The sequence below is a fragment of the Centruroides vittatus genome, unplaced genomic scaffold (genome assembly GCF_030686945.1).
Source record: "Centruroides vittatus isolate TY-2023 unplaced genomic scaffold, ASM3068694v2 contig_18, whole genome shotgun sequence".
In the NCBI taxonomy this organism is placed as follows: Eukaryota; Metazoa; Arthropoda; class Arachnida; order Scorpiones; family Buthidae; genus Centruroides; species Centruroides vittatus.
The window spans coordinates 7,488,772-7,500,732 of NW_027121101.1; the positions used below are offsets into that span (position 1 = coordinate 7,488,772).

The 11,961-nt window shown below is 31.3% G+C and overlaps 1 protein-coding gene across 1 annotated transcript; it reads right to left on the reverse strand.

Moving 5' to 3' along the window:
- Window positions 1-3,315: 3,315 nt before the first annotated feature.
- On the reverse strand, window positions 3,316-4,700 carry LOC136969736 (paxillin-like). Its single transcript, XM_067264014.1, has 2 exons — window positions 4,194-4,700; window positions 3,316-3,755 (listed from the first exon to the last, which is right to left on the reverse strand). Exons 1-2 carry the CDS (start codon window positions 4,609-4,611, stop codon window positions 3,679-3,681), a joined length of 495 nt encoding a protein of 164 aa, XP_067120115.1. The 5' UTR covers window positions 4,612-4,700; the 3' UTR covers window positions 3,316-3,678.
- Between the last annotated feature and the right edge of the window lie 7,261 nt (window positions 4,701-11,961).

An 11,961-nucleotide genomic window follows, 5' to 3' on the forward strand; every position in this document is an offset into this window, starting at 1 on the left:
ATAAAACCTATTTAACAAGAAAATCGGAACTTTAAAAAATGAATTTTCTGTAAAATTCCTTTGAATTAGTATTATAAATAAATAAATATACAATATTCTTTTATTGTATTTAATTTAGTGTTAAAAAAATTTAAGTTATATATTTCGAAATTGAATTTTATTTTTATTTAAATAATTTTTTTGTAATAATATAATATTATATTGTTATGAATATTGCATAAAATAATATATTGCAAACAGTATAATAATAGCATTGTTAAAAGTGTATTATTACTCACTTTATATTTTATAAAACTATGAAAAGAATGAGATTATTTATCTCGAGAAGTAGGTTTCTCGTTCTGTGTTAAAAAGAATAATTTCTTTATTTATATACTGTACAGTACATAATTTGTAATTACAGTATATATAAAGAAATTGTTCAAGATTTTTTAAAACTTAGATAATGATCTTCTCTTATATACCGCACTTATTTAGTTATTTAAAAATTCAGAAATGGTTACAGGAAATATAGTTTATCCTTAAAAATAAATTTAAAATGACCCTTGTTAAATTATATGATTATCTAAGACCTGGACTTAGAGCTAATATATTATCATATAGCTTTATTTATTACTTTTCCAGCTGTTATATATAACAGAGGGGAAACATGGCAATCGGTTAAAAATGCTCCCCACCAAGATTTTTACATTTTTGGACTCAGGGGACTTTGAAACGTCGAGAAATGCAAAAAAGTTCGGGTTTTTTTTCTGTACGTATAGTGAGTGGGTAGGGGAGGGGGTACGTTTTTTTCACTCAATTTAAAGCTTAATAACTCCTGTGCCTTTAGTCGAAAACTTTTGAAATTTTACAGGGAGATTTGCGTATTTAAGGGATTGATGCTATTAAATTTTGGTGGTTGAAGGTGGAGGGAGTGGGAATATAAAGGGGTCATTTACCGTATCTGGAGTGGGATCGGACTTAATGATTTTACTCGTTATTAGCATTTACAATTAAAAAAATAAATAAATAAAACTCATCTTCACCCTCAAAATTAATCTTTTTGCAATTTTGTGTGAATTAATAATATAAAAAGTTTTTTTTAGCTCTTTCCGCCCTGTGGGCACTAAGAGGGCCTCTTTTAGTAGGCCCATTATGGGTTAGGCCAGGCCCACAATGGGGCGACCGGGTGGTGAGGGACGAGGCCCGACATATCCGAACGGACCACCCCCGAAAAATTCCTGGGGATTATTCGACCCGTTCGGATTCGATCCCGGGTTCCCCAGAGCGGTAGGCTGCCATCTTGACCGCTCGGCCAACCATCCGTCTTATTAAAAAAAACGTTTTTAAATAAAATATCATAACAGATGGCGCTACATATAATTTTAAAGTTTGGCCGGGAAAGTTACGCAACACTTTCTTGGAGTTTTTTAGTAATGTTATACGATATTAAATGAATCACTTTTTCTTTATTGAAATCGTTAATCATTAATTCATAAAGTTGTTAATTTCCCTTATTTTAGTTATAAGTCGAATGTTATATATACACTCATGACAAAAATTTGTGCATCAAAAACGAGGCGTTAGAATCAAATAAAGCTTTATTAGTGAGAACTTAATGACAATGATAATAAGTAATTGCGATATCACAGCAAAGGGACATTTTCTTGTGGAACAACGGTACAATGTAAAAACACCTTTAGTATCTTCCTCTTTCCTAGGTACAGTACATATGTCAATACAGTCGGACATGGAAGCATATAGGTCTTGCGACAGATTTGTCCACAGATGTTGCAACTGTCACTCCACATCCCTCGTACTCATAGATGGCTATAGCTGGCATCTTTTCTGGTCACATAAATGCTCGATAGTCGATATATCTGGAAACCGGACAGGCCACCGAAGTATGGAAGTGTGACTATGTGATGGAGACACTTCTGGCAAACCCCAGCTGTGTGCGACAGACAGAGCATTATCTTGCTGGAAAATTAGCTACTTGAAGTATTTTCGTGAGAAGCATATGAGGGTGCAGAATATTTTGAACATACCGTTGTGCTGTCAATGTATCTCTTATCACTAAGGATCATCGATTTCGTACGAAATGGCTCCCCAGACCAGCACGCCAGCAGTACCGCTCAGAAGTAAAAGCGGAATTAAAGTAGTCTTCAGTAGTCTTCTACACTTTAATACGGTGGTCGTCCATTCCCAATCATTCGTCGCTAAAGACGATACGCTGCTAGTCCATAACAGTCCATGCTTTTCTGCTTCAGCACCACTGCAAACGGATGGCTGGATGGCCGAGCTGTTAGGATAGCCTACTGCACTAGAGGTAAACTACCTTTGAATGAAAATCCCAGAAATTTTCGGAGGAACTTGACATCCTGGATATGTCAAGTCCTGTCTTTCACCATCTGGCCGATCTCATTTTTGGGTATGGCCAAAGCCATAACGGGCTTGTTAAAAATGCCCTCTTAGCGCCCACATGACGGAAAGAGTTAGAAATCCGTATATATAATCGAGATGAGTTGATAATAATAATAATAATCAGCGCAGAGCCCAAACGGTTAGGAGTTGAAAGTTGAAATTTGGTACACAGTTAGGGTACGTACACGAGAACGCACACTAAAAAGGAATTTTTCGAAATTCCTCCCCACGGGGGAGAGGGACAGGATTAAGGCTTAACACTTCCATCAACAATGGAAGTGTTAAGAGAAAGCGACGTGCAAGTTGCAGTTTCTTTCGTTTTCGCGAGAAATCGAACATATTTTTAGACCCATCTAAAAATTCTGTAATTAGTCTGGAAACAGGGTGGACCCAATTCTTGCATTCTGTGAAAACGGGTAAGGTTGACTGTAACGTAATAATCTTAATTTTCGCTAAAACGGTTTTTTTTTTGTAACTCTTTCCGCCCAGTGGGCACTAAGAGGGCCTCTTATAGCAAGCCCATTATGGGTTCGGCCAGGCCCACAATGGGGCGGCCGGGTGGTGAGGGACCGACATATCCGGACGAACCACCCCCCGAAAAATTCCTGGGGATTTCTCGACCCGACCGGATTCGATCCCGGGTCCCCCAGGGCGGTAGGCTGCTAACCTTGACCGCTCGGCCATCCGGCCGCTCGCTAAAACGGTTAGGAGTTGAAAGTTGAAATTTGGTACACAGTTAGGGTACCAAATTTAAGTACCAAAGTGTTAAGTAACAATGGAAAACAAGAGAAAGCGACGTGCAAGATTTACGGGCGCTGGAAAAAAAAAAGAGAAAAAGAGTAATACGTTAGAACATATTCGATTTTCAAATTTAAACAGATTAGTTCGGTTTTTCTCGACCAGTGTCGCGGTTTAATGCCTGATCAACGGGTTGGTCACTGGAATTTTTCGGGTATTCTTCGTGTGCAACACCTAAATAAGGGCCAGTTTCTCATACATGTCCTTCCGGAAGGCATCCTCCTTTGGCCGATGGCTTATCATGTAACATTGTCTTATTCCATTAATCAATCTAAATATATTTCCACATTGTAATTGCAAATATTCAATTTATTAGTTAGAATGCAAATTGTTGATTAAAAATTAAAATTCTAGCCAATGACTAGTCAAATGGCTAAGATAGTAAAAGCTCCTGTCTGCTATTCTGATGACCAAGTCACGAATCCGGATCGGTTAAAAGAATTTATGGGTAGGTTGTACAGAATATGTCGAACTTCTTCAGTCACAACCGGTCGTTACCACCGAAGGTCTACCACTAAGTCCTCTTAATGCACAGAGAACAGAAACAATTAAAACTAAAAAGAAAGAAAAAAAAAAACAGTTTGACGATTATTAAATTGAATTACAAATTTGGTACATTTATTAATATTTTGAATAAGTGAAAGAATGTGCAAATGGAATGATTTTTTATTGGAATTTTCAATGTTTCTCATAACATTCAAGATGCCATTGACGTTCTTCAGAAAGTACAAACTTTTCAGTAATTGGATTTTTACAAGCATGACATTTGGGTGCAAATAAATTTAAATAATCTTTTCGACAATACGGTTTCCCCTTTTTCTCAAGAAATCCAGACTTATCAGCTAAAATTTCTTTACATTTCTGGCATCGAAAACAAGCAGGATGCCAAATTTGATTAAGAGCTGTTACATATATTTCTTCAATATCTTTGTGACATTCAAAGCATTTTTTTGAAAATATATTCAAATAATCTTTACGGCAATATGCTTTACCTTCTCTTTCATGAAATCCGGTATTTTCACCAAACTGTTGTCCACATTCTTCGCATTGGAAGTGTTCAGGATGCCATAATTTATCCAAAGCTGTAACACATTTCTCAAGAATTGGATTTTCACATCTGGCACATCTAGGCGTGTAAAGATTGTGATAATCTTTTTCACAATATATTTTACCTTCCTTTTCCATGAATTTATCTGACAGTTCCATTTTACAGTAACAACAGACAAAATGCTGGGGGTGATACAATTTTCCTAAGGCTGACACCATTTTTCCTATTATTACAGATTTACAGACTGTACAACATTTTTCGGATTCAGCTGAAGAAAGCTTGTTCACATTTTGTGAATCAGACTCTTTTTCACTTTTTTCTGATACTTCTTGAGATTCAGGTTTATTTTTATTTTTTGACATATTCGATAAGTTTTCTATTGTGCTATTTCTTAGATAATTCAGTTGTATATAATTTTCTTCAAATGGGAATAATATAATTCTTTTTTATTATTGAGATCCGTTTTATTATTGAATTCTATTGTTAAACTATTACAAATTTAACTTATCAAATCAACACAATTTATATTATTAAGAAATTTCTATAATGAAAAATTGATTAGTCAATGTAGTATGAAATCATTATTTAAAACATAAAGTATGCTCATTAACGTTTTAAAATATCAAATTTCAAAAATTGTTTGTGCATGTGGATCCATAAAAAACAATTATAAATTAATTTTATGATTAATATTGATATACAGTAGTGAGTCGTTTATCCGAACACCGGTTATCCGAACGCTTTTCAGTCGGACTCTGTCGTGCTGAATGGAACTTTTTTGATACTAGATTTACTTCTAAAGTATAATTTTTATGTTTTTATATTTTTCAATATATTTATTTTTGTACAAAATAAAGAAATAATTTTTAACGATACAATAGCCTCGATTATTATTATAAAGATTTTCGTTAGGCTTAAAATCGACGAAAATTCAACACGAAGCGACACGCAACGGAGAAAAATTTCAACATCGGACAGGTTATATTTTTTCGTACATAATCGGTTATCCGAAAAAGCAGTTATCCGAACAACCTCAGTCCCCAATTGATTTGGATAAAAAATTGATTGGACTCTACTGTATTTATAAAATTTTATCATTAATAGTTGCAATTGGAAGTATTTTAATACAGGGTGCAGAATATGTCTGATTGTAAGAGCGAGGTTTAAGGGAAATTAAAGCAGTCACGGAGAAATTTTTGGTAGAAGTTTTTCTACCGAAAAATATTACAGCAATAGCAGCAAAATAAAAAAATATAAAAAATGGAGTAGCAACTCGTCCTTACAGATATTAATTAGGAAAATTCGCCAAAATGGGATCTTATGTTTTAAAAGTGAAATTGAAACGTTGTTTATTTTGTGATAAGTTCGATCACTCGTTATATCTCTACCTACTTATCCACTTTATATTGTTTCTTATGGGAAAATTTGTTTCGGTTTTCGAACAACTTTTAGGAACGAATTAAGTTAGAAAGATTTGGCTGTACTTTATGTGAAGGTAATACTCTGTAATGGGATTAATGCAGTTACAGTAAAAATTAATTAAATGGACGTTTAGACGAAAGTTGAAATCAAATCTAAGCTAAATGAAATAATAAAACTAGATAGATAATTCTTTCATCTTTTAATTAATAAACTATAAAGAAATCCATTTTTACTACATAAAAAAGTTTCGTTCATGTAATTCTTGGTTGAATTACTTTTTTAAAAAGACAAAAGAGAACATACTGATGGCCCAAAATTTTTGATTCCTAAAATTTAGGATTCATTCTTGAATATTGTTTATTTATTAAAATGTTTCTTCCTATGTATAATTTTTGGTTTTTTTCTGAAACGTAACAAAGTACAGTGAATATTTATAGTAATATTTTTAAAGCTATGAGCATTTACTATTTTTTTTAAATTAGAATAATAATTTATATTTAAGCAAAATTAAATAATCTTTTTATCCCTCAAAAATGAAATCCCTCGAAAATTTGAGATAAGAATTTTATTTCTTTATACTTAATTTTCACTAACAGGAATTATCTAGAGGAAGAAGAGTGAAATTGCTCGATCTTTTTTTTTATATAAAAAATAAATCGTTAATTTCACGGTTATCGTACGTTTTAATTTTCTCTGTAAATGTTTTTTATGCTTAATTATTTAACTTATAACGTTTAACGTAAATAAAAAAAATATATATTTTAAAGTTCAAAGTTAGTTTTACCTGTAAATCGGGGAAAGAAATTATAATCTATGAAATGTATTATTAATATGTGTAACACGTTTCAGGGTAGTTGTATCACAAACGTGTATTTAATAGTAAAAACTGGCATGTGGAAATCATAAAAATTATCCCCTCTTGCAAACATAATTATAAATAATTTTATTTGAATCACACAAAAAACTTGGTTAAAATAAAAATATTATTATATATAATATATAATAATATTTTTATTTATATATTTAATCCTGGAGAGAATATCCTTGAAATAAATTAAAGGAATTCGATAAATATACTCGTGCACTTATTTTAACACTAATCTTCTATAGCAATATGAGATACTTTGAAAAATTCTTGGAAAAAATTAGATAAAATTTTAAAAATTATTGAAATAAATAATATTTTAATGTATTATAATTTCTTGAATTATGTACAGTATGTTAATAAATTCAGAAAATATAAAAGTGAATAAAATGAATACGGGGGTGCAAAAATAGGTATACAGTTGAGAATCTGAGAAATACAAATGTTTGGTTTCATATTATTTTTATTTTTATTATATCTTTTTAGTTCGTATTCCTTATATGTGATTTAATTTGTACATAAAAATAAATGTTTTTTCTTCCTATTTTCTCCCTGTATGTTTTTCCCCCATAATAACAACTGTATACCCACTTTTTCACCCCGTTGTATATTAAAAGTTACTAGATGGTATTCAGTGATATACATACATACATAAACTTTTGTTAAAATAGGATATTATTTTATAAATAAAACTGTTTTTATTTAAAAATAAAATTTAGGTTATGCCATTTTCCATTAGAATTTTAATAACAGAAATTCTCTAGGTCATTACTGTCCCGTTTAATCCATGTACTGTACACAATAACTAACTATTTGGTAGCTAGATTAACTTGTAAGATTCATTGTTCTGTTATATAAAAACCTTTGTTCCCTCTTAATCTTCCTCACTTTAAAATTAGACCTACTTTAGATGCATTATATTTAATTCATGATATATATAAGGAAAACGTTTAATGAGATTTTTAAGGATGAATTATGTTTAAGATATATAATAAAACATAAACTAATTAAGATTCTGAAATCTAATAATATGTTATAGATGTAATTTGTATATAATCGCATAAATAATGAAGTTATATGCAATTATTAAATTACTTTGATTAAATATTAGATCTTACAGTCAGTAAAATTTCCAGCGTTGCATTAATTCTTGTCTATATGTAAGTTTCTGTTTCGTTATAAATGTTTATTATAGTCATCTTCGTCGAAAGCCAAATGACGGAATATATATTTTAAGATCAAAAATGTTTGCAGTTATCCTGTATAACTTGTTTTTTTGTTTAAAATGTTTTAAATTTCAAAATAAGTCACTTCTGTCAGTCTTATTTGAATAGATTTTAAAAGTATCGCAAATTAACTGATAATATTTGAAGGATTATCATTATTTTTTTAAAAATCTAGTACACGCTTTTAAAGTTAATAAAAATTAATTTATAATTATTTTTAAAATTTCATGTATTTTAAATTACACAATAAGTATGAATAAGTGTAGAAAAATTCTTAGGCTAAATATTTTGTATTTGCTTTCATAGTTTTTTTTTTTAACTGTATTGAAGTAATTTTCTACTAAAAGGAAGGAGAGAAATATCCATATTATTTATATTGATTGGTAAATATTGAACGTTTGGTGATTCTATTCTTGCTACTTTTAATCAGAAAAAGTTCTTGAATTTCTTTATTACAAACAAGACATGAACCACAGATGTAAGAACTAATTTACATATATAAAATTTATTAATAATACATTATTAAATTCTGAGATAAAATTTTATAGTTATTTAAATATGAATTTGACAGTTAAATATTTTAAGTATTGTTGTTTTTTCAATAGATAAAAATTTTGTTAAATTTATATCTATTTTTGTGTCATTTTAAATATATAAAGCCTTTTAATTTATTTATTTATCATAAATAATTAAACAAAGAAATATCTTAGTGTATATGTTACAGAGTTTAAAATATAAACACTATAAACGTTAAAAAAAACAAATTTGTTGATTACTTTCATCATTTTTTCTTATTTGTTAAACTATAAGCTTATAAAGGAAAAATGATACTAATTTAAAATTTGTATCAGTTTAATGATAATGTGTTTTTTAAAATTAATTTTTAGTGATATAAGAAGCACATTATTGTAATGTATTGTGTAAAAACAATTAGGAAAGTAGGAAATTAACTACTTTTAGTAGATAATTTCCTGACAGTACTTCTGTAGCAGAAATAGAAATCTTGAAAACAGTATTAGAGTACCCTCTGGTAACTGGTATGTGAATAAAAAAAGTAACAAAAAAAAAAAAAATGCTGCTGTATTGTGATATCAATAGAGCAGCGATTTTTTTGGTTACTTTTTTTATACATATTCAATATTCAAGTTTTATTTTCACCTAATTAAAATATTAATTTTAACTGTTGATTATTAATAAATAAATAAACTTTTGCAAGAGAGCTTTTTCGTTGATTGAAAGACACTTTACACTCCATTTTAAATTGAACCTCTCTGGAAACAAAATAGTAAGCACCAAATTTATGATTTAAAGTAAATAAAATTACAATTGAGCTATAAATCTGATTAATTTTATTTTAAATGTAATTTGTATTCAGTGTATTGAAACATTACTTGGAACCATACTGGACAAAATTAAAGCAAAAAAAAAAAAAAAAAAAAAAAACCCAACGCGTTATCTTTATTAAATATTAGAAAAATAGAAGAGGACTTATTTATACTTCCAATGTCTAGCAAACGAACGAATATGAAACTGGCAAGCCAGTGTCAAAACATCGCTCAATGTGTTTAGGCAAGCGAATGAAGAGATCATGTAATCATGTATCATTATGCAGTTATACAGTATATTGCAGTAAATGGACATACACATACCCCGAATTCTCTGAATTGATGGTTTGAATTCGGTGATCAAGCATAGACTTTGTGAATATTAATTAGTCGCACACTCTTCGCTACAGGTACAGTACATTAAACGACTACATTGATTAAGCATTGAGTAAATCGCTTGCTCGATTTTTGAACTATAAATAAGCCCTAAAATTGTATTGAGAACATACCATTTTATATTCCCGAGTGGTTCAATTATGAAATACCATTATTATAGATTCAAAGTGCCGGTTTCTGGTGCCTATAAATTAAACTATTTCAGTTTATAAACTTCTATATGCAAAATTTTCAAGCAAACCACCCACCGAATGAAATTTTAATTTATATAGTAAAATAAATAAGTTATGATTTAAACACTAAGCATTTTTTTAGGTTTTGTTTAACCGAAGTAGTCATGACTGCCGAATGGCCGAGGCGGTTTACATAGCTTATCGCTCTCGGAGATCCGAGATCGAATTCGAGCGACCAATCCCAGGAATTTTTCAAGGGTGGTCTGTTCCGGATATGACAGACCTCGTCCTTCACTACCTAGCCGCTCCTATTGTGATCACAGTCGAACCCATGAAGGTATGAATAAAAAGGCCTTAATTACCGTGGGAAAGAATCAAAAATAAAAGAAAATATTATTCCTAAAAATTAATTGAGAAATACTGTAATTAAAAACTGTTGTTGCCAAGCACATTTTATTTATTACCTTTTTGTGTATTCTTTTAACACTGAACGTACTGAACGGATTACGCTTATGAATTTTCCAGGATCCGATCGGATTTGAATGATACTCTCTTTAGAGTGACAGGCACATTCCTTAATCTGCTCAGTCATCCGAAATGTATCAATCTTTCTAAATTTTTAGACGAAACTTTTTGGAATAATCGAAAACAAATAATCGTTCAAATAAAAGCAACAACGAAGAAAAATAGCATACAGGTGATTTTGTTTTACGATTGGTTCACCAATAAAACACGATCAAATAACTTTACCGTGAATTTTTCTTAATTGATTTAATAAGATTTGCTTGATTTTGTGTTGGAATAATTATGTTTTACTGTAAATAACTTGGAGTCTTGTGGTGTGCCGCTAATGTTTTCGGCAGGTGATGTCGTAACTATTGTAATGGTAATCGAATGAAAATTAAATTAATAAGAAATTTATATATAATTTTTCAATTAACCGAGACTGTTATCTTACTGATTGAATGGGCTTGCCCCGTGAAGTTTTACGGGTTTTCTCACCTGTTAAACATCTAAACGGGCCAATTTCTTACAGAAATTGAAAATCAAACGGTAGAAAATCGCATAGCGATCAAGATTTTATACATTGTTTATTTTTAGTTTATTTTACTAAGGAATTAAAAATTAGTCCTCTCAAATTTTAGGTGCAAATTTGCACCTAAATCGCGATACTTAACAAAATGTGGATATACAGTAATTCTGTAATAAAATTATAGTAAGTAAAAAAAAGACTAAAAATATATTAAATAATTCGTTTTAAAATGGATTTATATTAACAAAATTATGGTCTAAATTAATCGCACTTTGAAGTAACTCAACTCCAACGAAATTTTGATGGCCGAACGGTCAAGGTTGAATTCTCTCTGCCTATCGCTCTGGGGAACTCGGACGGGTCTAAAAATTTCCAGGAATTTTTCGGGGGTAGTCCGACCGGATATGGTGGCCCCGACCGCCCTATTCTGGCTTGGCCGAACCCATAATGGGGTTGCTAAAAAGAGGTCCTCTTAGTGCCCATAGGGCGGAAAGAGTTAAAAACAAAAACTCCAACGAAAGACGAGGACTCAATTTCTACGAAACACTGATTATAATCAAAACTTTCGAATAATAAAAAAACGGATTACTTAAAAGGCTGAGCAAGGATTCGAATCTCGAATTTTCGGTTTACGAGACCGACGCGATACCACGAAATTCACTTTTTCGGTAAAGAAATACTGTATAATATTTTATTGAATGGACTAAGGTGTATTTCGTCTACCTTCGACTTTAGGGGTAGGAGTATCCTATACGGCATATGGCGTTTCGGGAGCCACCCTTCCTCATGATATCCATATGTGAATATACAGTACCCTGTGATGAACAGAACAACCTCAGATAATCTATAATCCTTTAAGACGCTTTTTAATTCCTTTCTTTCTCTAATGGTTAACTGTGAACAAGAACCAAAGTCCACAATCTTTTTACTTCTCAGCCCTGATTCCACTCTCTCTGTTGCTGTTGGTGCTACCATAATCTCTCCAAAGTCGTTATCCCTCTCAATGCTACTCCGATCGCACCTACTTCTCGTATATATCGCTTTAAACTGTGAAAACTATATAACAGAGGTGGGCAAGCGAGAGTTCAGTGGGAGCCGAAATGTAGGTTTTGCAAAATGCATGGGAGCCGCAGTTCTATACTTTCGTGGCGGATAGTATGGTAAGGCTGGGAAGTATAGCACTTTCAGCAAAAGCCGCATGTAACCCAAAAAGGCCGCATGCGGCTCTCGGAGCCGCATTTGCCCATGCCTGCTATATAAGTACAGTATTTG